This window comes from Mollisia scopiformis (assembly GCF_001500285.1).
Source record: "Mollisia scopiformis unplaced genomic scaffold LY89scaffold_14, whole genome shotgun sequence".
Lineage (NCBI taxonomy): Eukaryota > Fungi > Ascomycota > Leotiomycetes > Helotiales > Mollisiaceae > Mollisia > Mollisia scopiformis.
This window is the reverse complement of record NW_017263594.1, coordinates 236,185-254,691: the sequence shown is the minus strand read 5'-3', so window position 1 is coordinate 254,691 and position 18,507 is coordinate 236,185. Positions and strand designations below refer to the sequence as shown.

Genomic DNA, 18,507 nt, shown 5'->3' with positions numbered 1-18,507 from the left:
TACATAGTCAACATGGTCTCCACAGAAAGTCTCAGAGCAGAGAAGCTCTTCTCTGCCAAGGGTCATGTTTGCGTTGTTACTGGAGGCGGCACCGGGATTGGTCTGATGTAGGACTTTCCATTATAACAATTTTATACGTGGCTTATGCTTTTTAGGGCAACCCAAGCTCTCGCAGCAAACGGAGCAAAAGTCTACATCACAGGTCGTCGAATGGAAGCTCTGGAGAATGCAGCAAAATCCCACTCACCATCCCAAGGTGGAGAGATCATCCCGTAAGTACAGTCCAGTCCATCCTAATTGTACCCAATCATCAAAGTATCGATTCCAAGCTAACACCAAGAAGAGTAGGACCCTGCGATGTAACCAAGAAGTCCGACCTCGAAAACCTCGTTTCCCAAATCAGCAAGAAGGAGAAGCATATCGATCTTCTGATCTGCAACGCCGGAATCTCAGGCCCCAAAGCTGAGCCAGAAAGTGCCGACGCAGAAGAGTTGAAAGAAAGGTTAATCAACAGTGAGAGTTTTGAGGAGTGGAGCGATACATTCAATACGAATGTATCGGCTGTATACGTATGTCTTTCCTCCACATCCAGATTTAGCAAGACTCTGACTTGATTCTAGTTCACAACAGTCTCCTTCCTCCCTCTTCTCCAAGCTGCCCACTCCATCAACGGCGCTCTATCTTCCTCCGTCATAGTAATATCCTCCATGTCCGGCATAATGCGCCACGCACAAGGACACTTCGGCTACAATGCAGCCAAAGGAGCGACCGTCCATCTTTCCAAACTCATGTCTTATGAGTTCAAAAAAGCCGGCATTCGAGTCAACAGCATTGCACCGGGATACTTTCCTAGCGAAATGACGACGAAAGAGAGTGATGAGAAGCAGAAGAGTGAGATGCCGCAGAGCAAGATTGAGGAGAAGGGTCATGTGCCTATGAATCGAGCTGGAAGTGATGAGGAGATGGCAATGGGAGTATTGTTCTTGATGAAGAATAAGTATGTCAATGGGGAGATTATTGCGATTGACGGAGGTGTTCTGCTCGAGGTTCCAGGGAGATGAAATAGCGGATTGTTTTGAGAATGTATGGCTATAAGAAATGGCTTCTTAAAGGGAAAATGGACATGCGGCGATGTAGACAGAGACGTAGCGCTAGACTTGCATCAGTATAGAATGTCCATGTTATTCATGGTCTATTGACAGGAACTCTTTCTATCAGCTGAGGTTCAAAAGGCTCTCGATGTACCTCTTAGTATCCACACCAATACCTTGAGCCAATTTACTAGGCCCAGTTGTCCAACCACCCTCTGATCCTGAGAACGAAGAGCCGCTTAGCATTCTCGACTTGGAAGCAGCATGGTCACTGGCTCTCCTGATCAAGAATATTTCCTTATCCCTCGGACTCTGACGCCCAGTATTGGCAAGGGCTTCTAAGAATGGATGAGCTGGTCCAGAGAACATACTGGACACCTTTGTAGAAGCGTTCGTGCTCCCTCCGCGAGACTTTTGGTGAAGCGGTAACTCTAAGTTATTTGAAGGTCCAGTCTCTCCGCTGTCTTCATGTATCAGCCCAGGAACCTTCACTTGTCCTGAAGCGAGAGAGACCGTTGGCGTCGAGTCTGGCTCGGGAATTCTAGTCCAAACTACCCACCAGCCACGACTGGTCTTGCAAGTGCGTTCCAGCTCGGATCTGTCCATAGTGCTTGTGATATAAGTATTAACGATTTGCATATGAGTGTTCAACGCTTCGATGCGGGACCATGTTAAGGAGACTGAAGGGTCTGTCTGAGCATGATATGGATCGGGTATATTTGGGATGGTCGAGCGGATCGTCAGCAACTTCGGGTCCCAAACGAGGTCATATATAGGCGTTGTGGAATCCTCAGTATTAGTGATATCTGGCTTAGAAGCTCGAAATGTGGTAGATGACAGCAATGGTTTGATGAGGGGTGCAAGTTGATAGTGCATGGCACGGTAAAGGTTATTCCAAGCCAGAGCATCAGTTCTCAACTCGAACAGAAAGACAAAGATGAATGGCCTGTTAACATAGACGACCACACGAAGTTTCTTTGTCTTGTTTCGATCCTGACTGTCGTATGATGAGCTTGTTGTGCCAGTATGATCAGAACTAGCATGCAAAGATGTATGGTCCTTTTCGCTACGGCCAAGATCAATGCTGATGTCGGCTTCGGCTCGGGCATCCTCTTCTCTCTCCAACTCAAGCGTTAATGTGCGCAAGACTACTCTGGCGTTGAGGTCCTCGATGTTGGTGTCATTCAAGCCTTCGCCATTTTGGTCATCAGAATCCCCATTCTCATTTTCGATATCTCCCATGAGCCCGACTAGATAATGTCCTTTGGAGTCATCCACTTGGAACATGGTACCTTCATCCGTGCCATCTACTTGAAGTCTTGCAGCGTCTAAACCTTTAGGCAAAGGATCTTGAGCATCTAACTTCGTCTCGGGGTTCCCTCCTGGGGCTCCTGTAACCTCATCTTCTCGTAAAGATGACCCGCCAAGTGTCCAGTGTGTGCCATACCCAAATTTTAGATACTGCACAAGTTTGTTCGTCTTCCCAGTCTCACTACCGCTACTTGCAAAGCTGCCAGGCCCACGACGAAAAGTGGGTCTGTGCTTCTTAGGCTTCGGACTACCCGCTGAAGCATCACTGTCTGCCATAGGCTGTGGAGCTATTGTTGCCATCGAGTCATCCTGGTCAGGGCTTGGCTGTTCAGAATCGGTACGATCGGTCAAACCATAGACCTGGCGCGACTTTTTGATGGTGTCGGGGGAGAGAGCAAGGCTCTCTCCACGATTTTGATGCTTCTTCGACTTTTTGCTATGGCGAATGGAAGTAGGATTTTCTGTAACGCCGTAGGCATACGGTCCCCATCTGTAGAGATCCTCGATCCAATGAGTAACATAGCGAAGGGATTTTTTTGACAATGCTCCAGTACCTAGAAAGATAGCACCGTCCTCCGCAGCAGGCTCACTGCCAGATCCAAGCCACGGAGACGTGGGTTCTGTTCGGAGGTTTTGTTGTTGCTCTGCTTTCGGTGTTTCTTGACCAGAATGCACATCTCCAAATTTGGAGACTACCACATCTACCAGTCCGTCGATACGGCCAACGAATCCTTCCAAAACTTCACGTTCCCCGCTACCTCGCTCTTCTTCGCCCACGCCCATACCGAGCTCGCCACAAGCGGCAATCTTGATCCCTCCATATAGACTGTTTGCTGGATTGCCATGCATGAGGACATTCCACGTAGATAGAAATGTATCCCAGTATCGACCAAGTAAGCCCACAAATTTTGACCGTCTCGTTCGCACGAAGAGAGCGCTCATCGAAGAAGCGTGGTGTAGAAGAAAGGTCGCATGTGCTCGAAGAAGGTCTCCAAGTAGTAGTACAGCAGGTTTGACCTCGCGAGAGGAATATTCAACAGCCTCTTGTGGCTCTGAACTCTTGCCCTTGACGATGGAGGCCGGTTTGGCAATGACTGGTAGGACAGTCAGGCTGATGGACTGTAGAGGTCATCAGCGAAGCTTCAATTATGGATAGATATCACTGACAGCCAAGATCCACCACCCTGATTCCAGCTCATGGAGTATGATACGAGATTTCTCAGTCTCGACTGTGTCCACCGCCATTCCGTCAGAAAAACTTCTGCCAAATTCTACCATGCCTTGGGCAAGGCCAATCTGCCGCAATTGTTCATTCTGCTGCTCTCTTTTGGCTGCATCGTCGGCGGCCTTTTGCTTCGGATTTGTTGTTTGCCTGCTCTTTCTAGCATTTTCGGAAGAAGAGGAGTAATAAACAATCTGGTTTTCTATTGTCTCATCCGAGGTGCCCAGGCTTGGATTATAGATCGCCAGAAATCCTAGCTGTGCAGGAATAACCGTCCGGGACTGATCGACTGTAGAAGACATGGCATCTTCGATCGTGAGAAGGATGTGTTATTCTTTGAGAGATACTTATGTTTATGAGCTGTACCGAGTAGAGGCGCAGACGATCAACACGTAAAGGCGCATTTGATGAGCGCTATTCTCGAGCATCGGGGCCGGGGCAAACCTCCGTCGCTCGAGTCAAGGTTATGGCCATGGTCGTGCCGTCCTGATTTACGGTGATGTCAGGGATGCAGGTGAGCTGCCGTTGTTGTCGACAGGGGTACGGAGGTACTGAACGAAAAGACCAAAAATGTTTCGGCTCGTTGATATCACGTGTAACAGCATCAAATCTTCATCTCACAGCATTAAACGGCAGTAAAAGTCTTCCAAAGATATTTAATCGACATTTGTTGACTGAATCGATTAATCATAGCCTCCTATCTTGTGTTTTTACTCATTTGAAGAAAAGAGAGCCTCTGTAAGTTGCGATAATCATACGTGCCCCTGAGCCTTGAGTGTATGAAAAGCGCTATATGCCTAGATAGATGTTGTTTCGTACGGGTTTGACTTCCTACATTGTTTAGTTTACCTCGTCTCTTCTATATTCATTATATACAGCGTACTTCAAAAGCTTAGCATCATATGCTAACAAGCTGCCAGGATGCTCAGAACCCACCGCAATGTGATGGCCTGACAAGAGTAACAAAGATTCACTTCTATAAGGTTCAGGGAATCTATTGATGATGATGCCTCTTCTCTTCATCAGAAATGCATGGAGGCCTTCAAGATTTCCTTCGTCTTTGCTCCACCAAGGCAGATTTTACGCCACCAAAAAAATCTCAAAACCATTAAGAATTCTATTCTGTGGCTCGGATAGTTTCAGCATTGCCTGCCTGCAATCATTGCACGCCGAATCACAGAAAAACCCCGATTTTATCGAGTCTATCGATGTCCTATGTCGACCCCCTAAACTGACAGGGAGAGGAATGAAAGTTTTGCAACAAGTCCCAATCTACGAAGCTGCGAAGAATTTGGGACTCACAATCCACCAACGAGATACGTTCGCAGGATGGGACCTGCCCACTCCAGATGGTGAATCGATAAGCCTCATCATTGCCGTATCATTTGGGTTATTCATCCCAGCTCGACTTATAAGAGCTGTCAAGTATGGAGGCCTCAATGTCCACCCGTCGATGCTGCCCAATCATCGAGGTTCTGCACCTCTGCAGAGGTTAATTATGACGAACGCCAAAACAACAGGCGTCACTCTTCAGACTCTCGATACACAGAAGTTTGATTACGGCATCATTCTCGCTCAAAGAAAAGTCCACATCCCGCGGGCCGCCAGTATCACCTACCCCGAGCTCCTAGACCACATGACTCCTCGAGCAGCACAGCTTTTAATAGACGGGATGCGAGATCGAGTTTTCATACCACCTCTGATCAATAAAGGCAAGGGCACATATGAGAGTCGTCTTCCTCCCGATCAACTCGTACACGCCCCAAAGATCACCAAAGAGGATAGACATATCAACTGGCATAGAAATGATTCCCTCACAAGAATTGACCGGCGTCATCGTGCACTTGGGCCACTATGGAGTATCCTCTATGTTGGCGAAAATATCACCAAGCGTTTCGTCTTCCATGACTTCGAGATGGTAGAGCGACCAACTGCTATTAATCAGATGGTTCGGAAGTGGAGGACTGGTCGTTGGTTCATGAACAGCGTAGAGAAGTCTGATCCAGACAACACTGCTTCATTCCATAGCCAACTCAGCGATGATGGCTCGTCGCAATCTGCCGCTACTTTGAATGCCCATCAGACCGACGAAGAATCATTTGATACCTGGCGGGCCTCCGGAGAGTATAAATCCGACCAGACCGAAGATGAAGCATTCGCTTCCTGGCAACAGTTTAGAGAAAGACAACTCGCACGAGAAAACGAGGCGTCCTCAGGGCAAAACGTCTACCACATGATTGACACTGTCACAAACGGCGAAATGGCCCCAGTATTCTATATTGAAGACGGACATGCTATCATTGTAGCCGTCAAGGACGGTGCTTTCCGTGTCAAAGAAATAACCGTCGAAGGCGATCAACGCAGGACTGCTGCTGCTGCAATGAAGAGGTATCGCAAGAGAGGAATGTGGAAACTACAGTACCGGCCGGTTGAAGGCATAGATAGATGGTTCGCTGCATACAATCCGCGGTATACAGACACATTTTCCCGAGACGAATGGATAAAGACTCTGTCGCCGGAACAGAGAGAGGAAGAAGAAGATAAAGATTTGTGGGCTCTTATTAGAGAGGAGAAGAGGGAAGAACGGAAATTGTTAGAAGGACTTCGCGAGCCAGTCCGCTTAGCTAGGTCACTTGAGCCGGAGGAGCGAGCAAGGGAAGAACATATGACGAAAGAGGAGAGAAAACGGCTCAAAAATGACATTAAAGAGCAAAAGAGATTGAAGAGGAGGGAAGCAGATGAATTGTTCAAGGAGAGAAATCAGATCAAGGAGGATCTGAAGAAGGCTGATTGGTCGCCTCTACTCCTTGAAAAACATCGGGAGTTCTTCCCTGAAGCTATGGCTGAGGCAAGAAAGGAGAGGTTGAGAGAGAGAAAAGAGAAGGACAGAGAGATAGCGAAGAGCATGAAAGAGGCGAGTGATGCACCGGGCGAAGAAGCTAGTGTGCATTTAAATACTTCCGAGGACGAGGACCAGAACGCCACGGAGGACTAAATGTATCATGTTGTAAGAATAAAGTTTGTCGCAGCTCAGGACACCGGAGGATTGTAAGATAAAATGGTACAGGGGTGTGGTCAAGTCACAGAGGTGTGCAAATAGAATATGTACACACAGTCGAAACGGAAAACCCTCCCATTCAACAAAGCACCCGACCAGAGATATACACCTCAGAGGTATGCTCATACTATATTAAGATACTTAAGATTAGTTTATGTACCAATCCCAATTCTCACTCAAGGCGCTTCATGGACTTGCTTCGCGGCCTCCTGGTCTAGCTCATGCACTCTATTTTGTCTTTTAATATTGCTCAACTCAGGTTGTAGCTGCATGCCTGGAGTCATGGGTCTAATATCCTCCTATCCATTGATAGCGACCATTAATTATACTGATATATAGTTCTATCTAATGCTATAAAAGAAGGAAAGCAACTATACTCGACTAAATAAGATGATACGGACTATGAAAGCTTCTATAATAAATTTTCGATTTAAATAAAGCAAAACGATTGGAATAAGTTATAATACTATTTTCTAAAAAAAATAATACTAAAACTTAACAATAATAACCTAATTATTATTAATAATAAATTAATTAACAACAATAATACCCCATAATCTTTTATAGCAAATAACGCTACGGAAAAAGCCTAGCATAACAAACTACACTAGCTCTACACAACTAAGGCCGCGGCCAGGATAACACTCCAAATATCACCGCCATTTGTTCCTATATTCGTCTCGTTTAAGGAACGTCTTTGTGCGGATTATAGAGAGGCCGGAGGGGAGTTTATATAGAAGGGACGGAGGACGGAGGGCGGAATACGGAGGACGGAGGACGGGGGCCGAGGGAGGTGAATGGAGGGCGGAGAGTGGAAAACGGAGAGCAAAGGACCGAAAGAGGTGAATTTATAGATTCACTAGCGGCGGAGAACGGTTCGGAGAGTGGTAAGGCTAGGTGAGTGAATTAAATCAGCAGAGAATGAGCACAGGATGGAAAATAGCTAAGCTTTTTAGTCTTATGGTGAATAAAAGCACAAATTTGTCACACTACTATCCACATACTTGTTCTCCGTTTGTTCATGCGCTCATTCTGCTTCGCGCGTCTGCGATATCGCAAAGCGAAGAAGAGTGCAGTGAGGGCGAGAATGACTGCAACTGCTACACCAACTCCAATGCCAGCTTTTGCTCCTGTTGAAAGACCTGACGACGAAGAAGATGGCGAGGAGGAGCTGGTTGGTGTGCTCAGTGTTGTTGGAGTAGCTGTAGCTGCGCCCGATGTGGAGGAGGTGTTTGTATTGGTGATAGCGAATTCTGGGCTGAGGACTTGCTCGCCAAACTTTGTGCCGTTCACAAGGAGGAAGTTGAAAGTATGGCCTTGGGCAAGAGTGATGCGATTGCCAAGTGTGATCGGATTCCATACATAATTCTGAGACGTATAGTTCATCTCATTTGCTAGAACAGATCAGCAGGGTGCTCATGACTGACTTGGAGGAGACCCTGCTCACAGAGAAGCCAAAATACGTTGCCGTTTGCTTCCGCTATAAGTCCGAGGGATAATTCGGGATAGGTGTTCTCAGCATATTCCCATTCTATCGTGTACTGTTGTCCGATGTGCAATGTCAACGCACCGTCTGGACCTGGGGGATTTGTGAACCTCCCTACTCCAGCAACGGTATTGGAGAACAGCCAGATTGCAGACAGCAGTTTGAGAAGTTGCTTCACAAGGGAAGACATCTCTGTATTCGAGAAAAGAGTTATTTTGAACACGTCAAAGTAATTCTAAAACAGAAAGCATAGAATATTTAATGACGCTTGGGAAGTTTGTGGGGATTGACGGATGATATCAGGAAGGAATGCCAGCACATCTCCTTTAGTCCTCTTCATAATCAGTAGCCTATCCACGTTGATGGGAAAAGACTCTGCAGATATTCCGGGAAAGATCCTCTTAGTGGGGGTGGAGGCTTGCTATGTTTGCCAATCAAAGCTCAGCTTGCAATATTAAAGACAGCCCATATCTCTGCTAAGGCTCTAGTGCTGATAAAGGTACTGAACGACCCGTCTGTGCATTTGGCAGAACTAGGTTTGATGTGAACTCCATGCCATTCAGCTTTGAGATCCCGATCTTGAAACAGGATTGCTCGACATGCAGCCAGCCTTGGAACAAGCTGGGAACTGTGTCATTGATCTTCGAATAATCGAATGACTGTCAAGTTTTGTCCATTGAGCTGTCTCAAATCCATTGCGAGATACTGCAGACTTGATGTTTGACCGGAAAACGAAGGCATGATTTGAGGAAAGGGTATGATTTGAACCGCAGTACAGTACTTGATGTTTGTTGAATTCCAAGGTACCTTGTTGTTGAACGGGAATATCAGCCACATACATCAGGGCTGGCCGCCTCGATATGGATGCTCTTCGCGGCTGTGAATGAGACATCTCAGAAGCAGCTAAGGAAAAGACGTATGTTTTAAACATCATCGAAAATAGGTATGTCAAATTGTTCTCTCTCTTCGATGTAAATTCTTCGCTGTGATACAAGTTGGATATACCACAAACAGTATCTTCTTCGAGGCTCAGCTTCTGTACCTCGACTTCGAGGATTCAGTATCTTGCGCTTGCGGCAAACTTTTGCAGAAGAGTCGAAGACAGATCGTGGGATGTGTGGCGCCTGACAGGGTCTTTGAGTGGTGCCAAGCCCCGACAAGATTTATGGTTAATCTGCAGCTAAGAAATAGTCGCTCCTGCTCGAATGCAATAGGAAATCCCTCCTATCCTATTGATTTCGAGGACCTTTTAGCCAACCTGAGAGCAGAACAAACATTGGTCCAGTCTTAGTAATCGAGACCAGCAAAGCTTGATTTTTTGTCAGATTTTCGGTTCAGATTTCCTGCTTTTGGCTTGCACCACAAAAGCTGGAAGTAGAGGCGTAGGTAACTTTGCATTGTTGACATTCGTGCCACTTATGTGCCCTTGGTTGTTTGGCTGCAATGTATATTCTCAGGATCTGATAATAATCCAGACATTTAAGGATATTCAAAGTCTCGGAATATCGCTCCCAACTTGGGTAATTATCGAATTTTAAATATCTGAAATTCGGTCCTGCACTGATCTCGGAAGTTGTTTGATGTCTGGAATTGATTCGTACTTTGCAGATATGACAGCGTCCCAGATATTTCATTTTCTTGATTGAAATGTTTGTAATCTGGTGTTCTATTCGTTTTGAAATTATACACTGGAATATTTAATACAATGTTGGAATCTCAAAAAACTCAAGTGGGACAGCAATTCACTTATGTTCTATGTTGATTCCAGTCAGATTCACATAATAAATATCACTTACTAGCTATCCTTAACTTTCAGCTTTGCTTTCAACTAGTTTATGAAGTATCACTTTCTTACTTTCATCTTTCCCACACTTTCAATTCATCCATAGTTTGGCTTTGCTTGATCCTTGATTGGCTGATTCACTAATGTTGGCCAAGCTCCCATCTCACTTAGTCCCTATCTTAACCCTGAGACCGAATTGAAGTCGCCGAAGAAGAAGATACCGCAGAATTCGGTACTTGACTAAAGTTCAACTCGCAGAACTTGTTTGGATGAAGACAAGGTACTGTGGATATTCTAGCATAAGATACAATCACCGTCCTGAACTAGCTCAGAGCGAAGCATACTTTTGTAGCATGAATGGAATAGCGATCTTTTATATGTGAGAACTGAAGGTAATTCTTGTCAGTACCAAAGCTTGTGATTGAGAATTGAAGAGTGTGGTGTTTGGGCAGTTTACGCTTATAGTGCGATTTGCGCTGTTCGCGCTGTCCGCGCTATTTGTGCTGCCTTGTACATTTCTGTCTTGTTCATCAATCATCTCCATTGACATCTATTTCAGCCATCGAACCTTGTCGACTGAACTATTCCAGTTCAGACTGTGTACTCATTTAGTGAAGGTCACATACGAATTTGCAAAGGATAGTCGCTATGTGCAGTCATACTGGTCTCTGCTATGTACTGAATGCAAAGATGCTCGAAGGCCATGACTTTCTTCTCCATCCTTCACCATCATAAAAGCAACGCCGCGGCAGATTCCTATCATACGAGCCGATCTATGCAAAAGGCACTCCGGCCTTACCATCTAAGAAAACGCCCCCAAACGAGCAACGAAACGAAACGAGAAAGAAGTTTACAGTTGAACGTCATTGCTCAAAAGTCTAACTTCCTCACCAGGCTTGAAAGCTGGCATGCCGATGTAAGGACAACCGTCGCAACGGAAAGCATCACCCAAGCTGCAGTTACCACACGAACCAACTTTGCCTTTGACCGTGAAGTCAACTTCAGCCAGATCATCGGAGTCAAGCTTGAGCGTCTTGAGTTGAGCGTCTGCGGCCTCTCTCTTGGCTGCATCTTCGGCCTCAAGCTTCTGGGCGAGACCGCAGGTGCAGTCCTTGCATGCTCGGCGACGCTTGCCTACTCGTGGGACACACTCAGGTGCTTTCTGCAGTTAGCGTATGGTAAACGACAAGGGATAGTGTTGACTTACGGACGTTGGCAGGTCTCTTGAGATCCTCCTCAGTGAGTAGAGTATCCTCGTCGATCAACTCATCATCATCGTCATCCTCCCCAGTAATGATAGGTTCTCCAAAGTCGTCGCCGAAATCGACGAATCCAACTCCAGCTGGCTTGGTTCCAGTCATGTCTACACTCTTTCTCTTGCCATTGACCTGAACGGTTGTAGTTGCCACGGGAGGACCAGCATCAGAGACAGCACCCTTACCCTTGCTTCGTAGAGAAACAAATCCGTGCACGCCATAGTCCGGCTTAACCCAGGAAGTACCATCGGCAACCAGTCCAGCTAAGATTAGCTCGTGAATCTCTGCCCCGTTGTGACGATCCTGTCCCAGAGTCCCATCTTGTGTTTGCAGCTTTCCCCAGCCCTTCAATGCCTTCACAACGCGATCAAATACATTTCGACTAAGCAATTGCGTAGATTCGGTTCTCGTGCCATCTGCGTCGGTGAGGATGAGGACCAAATCGTAGGCCGAGTCAGGGAGAGTGACTAGCCCCGCAGACAAGCGATCGAGCATTTGCAAGTCGGTAACAGAGCGGTCATGGGATGCGAGGATATTGCGAAGATTCTCCTCATGACTGGAGATAGAAGGGGGGGCGAGGAGCAGAGTTCGCAGGCTAGAGGAGGAGGAGGGCTTTGTGGTAGAGACAACCGGATTGAAATCGGCTTCATTGTCGATCATGATTGCGGGTGCCATCTTGGCTGGACTGCGCTTGTGCTCTGGTGTGAGAATGCGGTCGATGAATCTCCTCAGAAGATGATCCTAGGTTCTTAAAGAGTCTGCGGTGCGTCGACTATGCAGAAGTTCAGAGTTCCTTCGCGGAGAAGTTGATTTCAAAGAATTGCAACCTAGCGGCATCGGCCGAGGACTTCCAGAAATCGATCGCATCCCGGCAAAATGACGGCACTCAACGTGACCCAGCCAGAGAATGCGCTAATTGAGGGGCTAGAAGAAGTGGGTCTTACGGCGCCGCTTTCCCCGGATTCTGTCTTCAATTAGCTCTCGTGAGCTTTGAGATGAAAGGAATTCGGGAACAACCCTCATTGTCCATTGTTGAGGGAAATCGAGCAATGGGAATCGTAGCAACGGATCTTTATCCTTTAAGTAATGCATTGAAGTGATTCGTGGGTGGCAAGACAAGTGGAGTGATTGGGGGAGCTTGGACAGGTACCTGCCCTGACGACAGCCAGTCATCGGTCACGCGATAAACTATGGGACTCGCGTGCATACTTCTTTAAGAACCTCCTCTTCTTCCACCTTCGACAACTTCTCTCCTTCATCCAATCTCAAAGATCAATACATTCACAACAAATTCCATCTCAATCTCCAAGCTCCTCAATCAACCTCTCAACAGCAATCAGTAAGTGAGCCAGCTTTCTGTTTGTGTTTACCCCGCGTCCTGCCGTGTCAGCTTCCATCCCTTTGTTCCCAATTGCACTTGTTGACAGGTCTGCTTCATGGCCTCAACAACTCAATCGCCATCTTCATTGGATGTCTGCTAACATCAGTAACAGTGGGAAAGACCACCAAATTCAATGACCGTGGTATGGAGACCCCCCTCCCTCTGAAACTCTGGCTGTCCTCGACTACATTATCTCTGCTCGACAGCTCTCACTCCATCCAACATGGATGCTCTTATCTCTTCATTATCACTCTGTGGCTGGACATGTGAAGCTGATCCCTTTTGTTTTTAGACCACGCCGGATTGGCTGATGGTACTGCCGCTGCTACCGAAGTAAGCAACCCCAGTTCATATCCGTATTTCCTTTTGACATTATCCAAGTCAACTCACTAACTCAATTTCTCAACAGCATCTCCCTCGCTACTTCGCCAAGTCAGGCCATGTCGATTCTGATCCCAAGAAGATTAAGAAGAACGGCGCTGGAAAGGGAGGATGGTTAGTACCACAATCTCATGATAGAGGCAAAGTGTTCCAAGGACAAGGCTCACACTACACATAGGGGTCTCGATGGTGAGGAAGTCCAAGATGAAGGCTTTAATCTTGCCAATGCCCGTCGCCGCTCCAACAGCAGCTCCTATACGGCTGGCCTGAAGGACTTCAAGACCAAGTTTGAGCATGTCGAGCAAGAGCCAGTCTTCGAGGAGGAGCTTCACGGTGCTCCGGTCGAGGATGACGATGAGCTTCCTATTACTCGTCGTGTCAATACCGAGAGCTCCGATGGTAGCATCGATGAGGATGACAAGGCCAAGAGTGTTTAGGTTTGGTAATACTGGTCAAGAAGTAGTCGCTGCTATATCATCGTGGGATATCAGGCAGACATAAATGTTCTCTGCAGGCGGATAGCAGGCTTATAACTTCGGATCAACATCGTGGCATCGATGAATTGACTGGCTTCTTTTTCCATAAAGACCAGCTGTACTTTAGCTCATGAAAGGCATAGAGGTTTTGCCCAGTAAACATGCTTTCCAGTGATGATTGATTTCTCAAATCCGACAAACATTAAATACAAAGCTTCGACTGCTGGCAATGATATCAACTTTCCCGATACCCGGGAAACACCCATTCCCAGCCATGCCGTAAACCAGAAGTCGGGTGACATCCCCAATCCGATTCATCGCCGAGGTAGTAATCCCGACATTGTGGTTCCTCACCCCCACCTTACCTCACTACCGATCCTTTACCCTCCCATTTTAGCAATCCAGAAAATAAAAACCACAAAAAGAACTCATTCCTCCCCGAAACGCAAAAGCAATTCTCTCGTTCGTAAACTTACTTGCTTGCGACAATGCCGTATTCGCTCAAAGGACGCAACGTCCTCGTCACTGGTGGATCCAGGTACGTTTTAACTTTCACGAGTCAGCCAAAAATGCGGGGTCGTCGAGCTGGGACCGTTTCATTGGACGCCTGGTTTTGGAGCGTGGAGCTGACGATAACGATCTAGGGGTCTGGGGGAGTTGATCTGTGTCAAGTTTGCGCTGGAGGGGTGTAATGTTGCTGTTAATTATAATGCGAGTGGGGAGCGGGCGAATGGTGTTAAGGAGCGGATTGAGAAGTTGAAGGGATGTGAGGGGGTTAAGGTTGTTTTGATTCAGGGTGTGAGTTTATTTGCTTTTTGATGTCTGGATAGGGATCTTTGGCTACTGGGTTGTGGGGAAAGTAATTGGCTAACTTATGTGGCAGGATATGGGTAAAGAAGAAGATTGCAACAGAACAGTCAAAGAAGCCATTTCCCAACTCGGCGGCCTAGATATCATTATCTCTAATGCCGTATATCTTCCCCTTTCTGTCCAATTTCGATTGCTCTAACTCATATCCAGGGCTACACTCGCTTCTCAACCTTCTCCGACCTCTCGGCCCCAACAACAGAAGACTGGGACACTTGCTACGCCGTCAACGTGAAAGCCAACTCTTTCCTCCTTCGTGAAGCATTGCCAACCTTCAAATCCAACCCCGAAGGAGGCATGCTCATTATTTCTTGCTCGATTGCAGGGAGGATTCCGGGAGGGAGTAGTTTGCCGTATGCGGTTACCAAGGCAGCGCAGTTGCACTTGATGAGGTGTCTTGCTAGTACCCAAGGGCCGAAGGTTAGGGTTAATGCTGTGTTGCCAGGGTTGTTGAAGACTGAGTGGGTGAGTTGTTGTCTTTGTGATTGAGAGACGAGACAGGAGAGAGTGAAATACTGATGAGGAGTAGGGCGCTAGGTATGGCGAGGAGTCTATAGCGGAGATGGAGGAGAAGGCTTGGTTGAAGAGAGACGTAATTTCATTAGCCTTGAAGCTTGCAAGACCAAGTAACTAACTGTAACAGACGGATATCGATGATTGTGCTCAAGCATATATCGACGTTGCAAAGAATTCATCGTTGACAGGACAGAGAATCCAAGTTGGTAAGAATGTCTGAATCTGCAGACAGAATCCAACAAGCTGATCAACAATATAGACTCCGGCTTAGGCCACAATGACTAGAAATTGAGGCCGGCTTCTGTCAAGTGCAACTTTCATCTTAGTGATATGGACAACTAAACACAGTGGTACTGACTTCATAAAAGTTTGACTCAAAAGCTCAAGTGTTCTTGATAAATAGAACTTGAGAGAAATAGAAATGAGAATACACTGATTGCTGTACTTTCCAATGATATTCACATGCTCTTGCTTCTTATCTGTTCTGTTGAGCTTTAGCCTCGATGATCCTCAACACCGGCCATTCACCACTCAACAACATAACTTCGGTTCTAAATAAATATAAGGGTCTAGGTTTCAATAGATGTTTATCATGCATGCAGCAGCACTAATTCTACAGCCTCGAAATTTCTATGCAGACCTAGATTTAGTTGAAGGCCTTGACGCACACATTGTAAAAATGCACCAGCACCAAGCGAAGTTGACGCATCGGGAAGAACCCTCCTACGGTCAAATGGCTAGGGGACTGCTACCGAATGAAATGAAATCGCGTGGCGAGTCTGCAAGAAGGTTGAGGAAACTACTGTTACTATAATTATGAAGGTGAGTACACTACGCCGGCCAAGAGTGGGTCTGGTCTACAACAATAGGGGTCTCGCTTAATTGATGAAAGTGGGCCTTCATGTCAATATACAAGAGCAAGAAGAATTCACGATGCGAAGGTGGAAGGCTGTGATACCATGTGATAATAATTGCATTACATATTCATACCCGAAACAAGTCCGATGTTGTTATCGACGACAAGGTAGAATGATAAGTTTGAAAGGGACAACGAGTGGCAGTTACTGTTAATTGCAAATCTCAACCTCAATCTGGGGAGAATAACGAGATTACATCAAAACACCCAATAACTTCAAACACCAGAAGCTTGTTTTCCACTCTCTCAATCGGTGCGTCTCAACCACAATTTCGGGGAGAATATCGCGACCTGAATAACAACATAAAAGTAAGAGCAAAAGATGAATGAACTTAAAACACGAGATAAGACCGAACGTTCCCTTCCTGCTTCTCAGCCAGCTGGTACTAGTATTTGAAGACTCCAACGCTTTCCACCAAAACAAATCAAACACATATCATAACATCGCCAACGAGCTTAAACAGCCACCTTACGACTCTTGGGACCGAGAACATCGTCAACGATACCACTCCACAACTCACCAACTAACGACTTCTCCTTGAGCTCCTTAATAGCAGTACTCGAGAAGTTCTTCGTTAACGATGCGAGATCGATGTCCAATCCGTCATTGCCAACCACCTCACTGATAGTAGCAGGCATGACATCCTCGGGATGACTTGCAACGATGTGGATCTCAGGTCTGGGTAATGCCTCATCGATAGTCTCGATGGCATGCGGCGTACCGGGCGAGCGGTCGGGGTTGTAGTTATCTGGCAGGAGAGGAACGCGGAGCTTCGCGAACGGGTTGAGAGGAGGATCGGCTGGGATCTCGGGGAAGAAGAAGAAGTCAATGGTCGACATGTCGTTGATGGCTTGCTTTGGGGCAGAGGTTTGGAAGCCTTGCATCAAGGGGATGGTGTGGTACACTGGGACCGATGGAGTCGTGGGTCGGTGACCGGAACTCATGCTGTGGTAATCTCGGTGCGTGGACAGCATGTCGTGGGCCGCGAGTCGGTCAACGAGCTGGAACGCCATGGAATTAGTTTATGTGACTTGGAGAAGGATGATTGAGATGGATTCGGATGATTTTACTTACTTCGGCCTTGTTGCCGGTCGAGTTGAGTTGGCGTTTCTTGCATTCTTCTTTCAGGGCCTTGGTGTTGCGGGGTAAATATCTGGATGAACGGGACGACTCAAGAAGTGTCGAAGGACGAGCTGCTTTGGAGCTGGTACTGATTCTGCGTACCGCGTGGGTGAGTTTTGTAACGGGAGGTGTAACTCTCGACATTTTGTGCGCTGCTATTTGATGTTGTGTTGTGTTGTGTTGTGTTGTGTTGAGGTTGAAGGGGACGGAGGTGAGATAAGGAGACGGGGAATCCGGGGTGAGTGGTGTGTTGTGAGACCACGAGCTTCGGCAAGTTATCACAAAGAAGAAAACACGCAGAATGTGGGAGAGGGGTTCAATTTATTTGGATTGAGATTATGAAAAAGTGATGGGATGAGACCCTTTCCGTTTTATGTAGGTAGCTTGGGAGGATGCGGATGGAATGGAATGGTACGGACGTTAATCAGCTGGAGAGAGTTATGCGATGCCATACCATGCCAGGCCACACCAGGCCACACCAGCATCTGGAGATTCTGTTGAACACCTCCCCCTGTCTAGCTTCCAGTGCTAAAAACCCACCGAGAAGCGACCCACTCCGCCCTTTCGGATGGCTCCCCGCTGCTGTTTGCCTGGAAAATCGCAAGAGCACAAGCCTTCGTCAACGTTTGCGAGGCGGTCAACAAGTCACAATAAAACCCTCCGAGCGAACAGACGATGAAGCGATATCGAAAACAGATGCAGTAGTAGCTCAAATACTTCATCTGTCCCATTGCGATACCGGTATTGCAAAACTCTCTCTGTTCACCATTCTGGCCTCATCTCACAGGGACAGCATGTCATCAATTGACTGCACAGCTCAGTCATCTCCAATCATATGCCGCTTGAGTGCCGTTCCCCTACGGAGTCCGAAGCAACTTGGCGAGCTTGGCGAGTGTCTGGTCGACCCATCTTGGGAAATCAGATAAGGAACGCGCAAGTCAGATATCCACAGTGTCATTCTTGTGCATCAGAGTCTAAATATCAGCCAATGTGAACGACATAATATCATTTCGAATGCTCTATAGGCAAGCAACGGTTGGGTAGTCTCATAACGAGCTCGTGCGAGCTTGGTTGGCCTCGCTTGGGCTTGGCTCTTCCCAACGCAGGTCACCTTTCTCTCTTCAGGTCAAGTAGGTATATCATGTATTGTCCCCCGAGGATAGCTTTCTGTATCAGACTTTGGAAGAAGGAGAGCTGTAGATCCTTCTTTCTACCATCACAGTTCGACTGTCCTCATTCCTCTAAACATTCTTCCTTATTATTACCCTGCAGATCCACGAAAAAGCTGCAGATCAACACCCACCATATCTGCTGTTAATTATTTTGCTGCTGTTGGGATTTCTGATGAGCGTGTCTCATTCCTCAATGCAGCTGTCTGATATATGAGACCGATATATGCTTCGTTTGATGGATGCATGCAAGTGCGTCATTTGTCTCGTGGTTTGGATGATCTTTGGTAGGGATATGGGGCGACAGGATATACAACTTCCCTCGCCTCATCGATTTTCCAATACTTTACTATTTCAATGGTTAAATGCTTGATAAGAGTGAACATCTTGTTTGCGATAAACTGTCACATCTTACTCGAGGCGCAGTCTAGTGAGACTTTTCCCTTCTTCTCATGTACAAGGACCTCATGG

General features: G+C 46.8%; 9 protein-coding genes across 9 annotated transcripts; 4 read left to right on the top strand and 5 right to left on the bottom strand.

The window, feature by feature from the left end:
* Positions 1 to 12: 12 nt before the first annotated feature.
* LY89DRAFT_647575 (short chain dehydrogenase/reductase-like protein family) lies at positions 13 to 1,112 on the top strand (the record flags this gene model as incomplete). Its single annotated transcript, XM_018211964.1, has 4 exons — positions 13 to 107; positions 156 to 272; positions 344 to 569; positions 621 to 1,112. 4 exons carry the CDS (start codon positions 13 to 15, stop codon positions 1,059 to 1,061), a joined length of 879 nt encoding a protein of 292 aa, XP_018070040.1. The 3' UTR covers positions 1,062 to 1,112.
* Positions 1,113 to 1,214: 102 nt separating this feature from the next.
* LY89DRAFT_647571 (uncharacterized protein) lies at positions 1,215 to 4,152 on the bottom strand (the record flags this gene model as incomplete). Its single annotated transcript, XM_018211963.1, has 3 exons — positions 3,570 to 4,152; positions 2,218 to 3,521; positions 1,215 to 2,127 (listed from the first exon to the last, which is right to left on the bottom strand). Exons 1-3 carry the CDS (start codon positions 3,924 to 3,926, stop codon positions 1,215 to 1,217), a joined length of 2,574 nt encoding a protein of 857 aa, XP_018070039.1. The 5' UTR covers positions 3,927 to 4,152.
* Positions 4,153 to 4,212: 60 nt separating this feature from the next.
* On the top strand, positions 4,213 to 6,866 carry LY89DRAFT_647570 (uncharacterized protein). Its single transcript, XM_018211962.1, has 2 exons — positions 4,213 to 4,362; positions 4,545 to 6,866. Exon 2 carries the CDS (start codon positions 4,625 to 4,627, stop codon positions 6,617 to 6,619), a length of 1,995 nt encoding a protein of 664 aa, XP_018070038.1. The 5' UTR covers positions 4,213 to 4,362; positions 4,545 to 4,624; the 3' UTR covers positions 6,620 to 6,866.
* An 800-nt stretch (positions 6,867 to 7,666) lies between these two features.
* On the bottom strand, positions 7,667 to 8,434 carry LY89DRAFT_782963 (uncharacterized protein; the record flags this gene model as incomplete). Its single annotated transcript, XM_018222631.1, has 2 exons — positions 8,130 to 8,434; positions 7,667 to 8,076 (listed from the first exon to the last, which is right to left on the bottom strand). Exons 1-2 carry the CDS (start codon positions 8,356 to 8,358, stop codon positions 7,667 to 7,669), a joined length of 639 nt encoding a protein of 212 aa, XP_018070037.1. The 5' UTR covers positions 8,359 to 8,434.
* A 108-nt stretch (positions 8,435 to 8,542) lies between these two features.
* On the bottom strand, positions 8,543 to 9,249 carry LY89DRAFT_92768 (uncharacterized protein). The gene has a single exon (XM_018223519.1). The coding sequence runs from the start codon at positions 9,100 to 9,102 to the stop codon at positions 8,728 to 8,730; it is 375 nt and encodes a 124-aa protein (XP_018070036.1). The 5' UTR covers positions 9,103 to 9,249; the 3' UTR covers positions 8,543 to 8,727.
* A 1,552-nt stretch (positions 9,250 to 10,801) lies between these two features.
* On the bottom strand, positions 10,802 to 11,882 carry LY89DRAFT_697776 (Fe-S cluster assembly protein dre2; the record flags this gene model as incomplete). Its single annotated transcript, XM_018216930.1, has 2 exons — positions 10,802 to 11,109; positions 11,159 to 11,882. 2 exons carry the CDS (start codon positions 11,880 to 11,882, stop codon positions 10,802 to 10,804), a joined length of 1,032 nt encoding a protein of 343 aa, XP_018070035.1.
* A 581-nt stretch (positions 11,883 to 12,463) lies between these two features.
* LY89DRAFT_685632 (uncharacterized protein) lies at positions 12,464 to 13,658 on the top strand. Its single transcript, XM_018215121.1, has 5 exons — positions 12,464 to 12,546; positions 12,701 to 12,730; positions 12,881 to 12,921; positions 12,998 to 13,083; positions 13,148 to 13,658. Coding segments are annotated over exons 1-5 (417 nt in total). The 5' UTR covers positions 12,464 to 12,545; the 3' UTR covers positions 13,407 to 13,658.
* Positions 13,659 to 13,706: 48 nt separating this feature from the next.
* On the top strand, positions 13,707 to 15,273 carry LY89DRAFT_647562 (short-chain dehydrogenase/reductase-like protein sdr). Its single transcript, XM_018211961.1, has 7 exons — positions 13,707 to 13,983; positions 14,090 to 14,243; positions 14,329 to 14,415; positions 14,466 to 14,777; positions 14,842 to 14,904; positions 14,956 to 15,034; positions 15,088 to 15,273. Exons 1-7 carry the CDS (start codon positions 13,934 to 13,936, stop codon positions 15,111 to 15,113), a joined length of 771 nt encoding a protein of 256 aa, XP_018070033.1. The 5' UTR covers positions 13,707 to 13,933; the 3' UTR covers positions 15,114 to 15,273.
* Positions 15,274 to 15,921: 648 nt separating this feature from the next.
* On the bottom strand, positions 15,922 to 17,135 carry LY89DRAFT_91678 (uncharacterized protein). The gene is made up of 2 exons (XM_018223515.1): positions 16,820 to 17,135; positions 15,922 to 16,746 (listed from the first exon to the last, which is right to left on the bottom strand). Exons 1-2 carry the CDS (start codon positions 17,009 to 17,011, stop codon positions 16,201 to 16,203), a joined length of 738 nt encoding a protein of 245 aa, XP_018070032.1. The 5' UTR covers positions 17,012 to 17,135; the 3' UTR covers positions 15,922 to 16,200.
* Positions 17,136 to 18,507: the final 1,372 nt, after the last annotated feature.

Excerpts from the sequence above, each read along its gene's own strand:
- LY89DRAFT_685632 (XM_018215121.1), top strand. Across the intron at positions 12,731-12,880 it reads CACCAAATTCAATGACCGTG|ACCACGCCGGATTGGCTGAT; the intron begins GTATGGAGACCC and ends TTTTGTTTTTAG. Across the intron at positions 13,084-13,147 it reads GGCGCTGGAAAGGGAGGATG|GGGTCTCGATGGTGAGGAAG; the intron begins GTTAGTACCACA and ends CACTACACATAG.
- LY89DRAFT_647562 (XM_018211961.1), top strand. The coding sequence starts at position 13,934 with ATGCCGTATTCGCTCAAAGGACGCAACGTCCTCGTCACTGGTGGATCC. Across the intron at positions 14,905-14,955 it reads AGGCTTGGTTGAAGAGAGAC|ACGGATATCGATGATTGTGC; the intron begins GTAATTTCATTA and ends TAACTGTAACAG. Across the intron at positions 15,035-15,087 it reads AGGACAGAGAATCCAAGTTG|ACTCCGGCTTAGGCCACAAT; the intron begins GTAAGAATGTCT and ends TCAACAATATAG.
- LY89DRAFT_91678 (XM_018223515.1), bottom strand. The coding sequence starts at position 17,011 with ATGTCGAGAGTTACACCTCCCGTTACAAAACTCACCCACGCGGTACGC. Across the intron at positions 16,747-16,819 it reads CGACCGGCAACAAGGCCGAA|CTCGTTGACCGACTCGCGGC; the intron begins GTAAGTAAAATC and ends ATGGCGTTCCAG.
- LY89DRAFT_647570 (XM_018211962.1), top strand. The coding sequence starts at position 4,625 with ATGATGATGCCTCTTCTCTTCATCAGAAATGCATGGAGGCCTTCAAGA.
- LY89DRAFT_92768 (XM_018223519.1), bottom strand. The coding sequence starts at position 9,102 with ATGATGTTTAAAACATACGTCTTTTCCTTAGCTGCTTCTGAGATGTCT.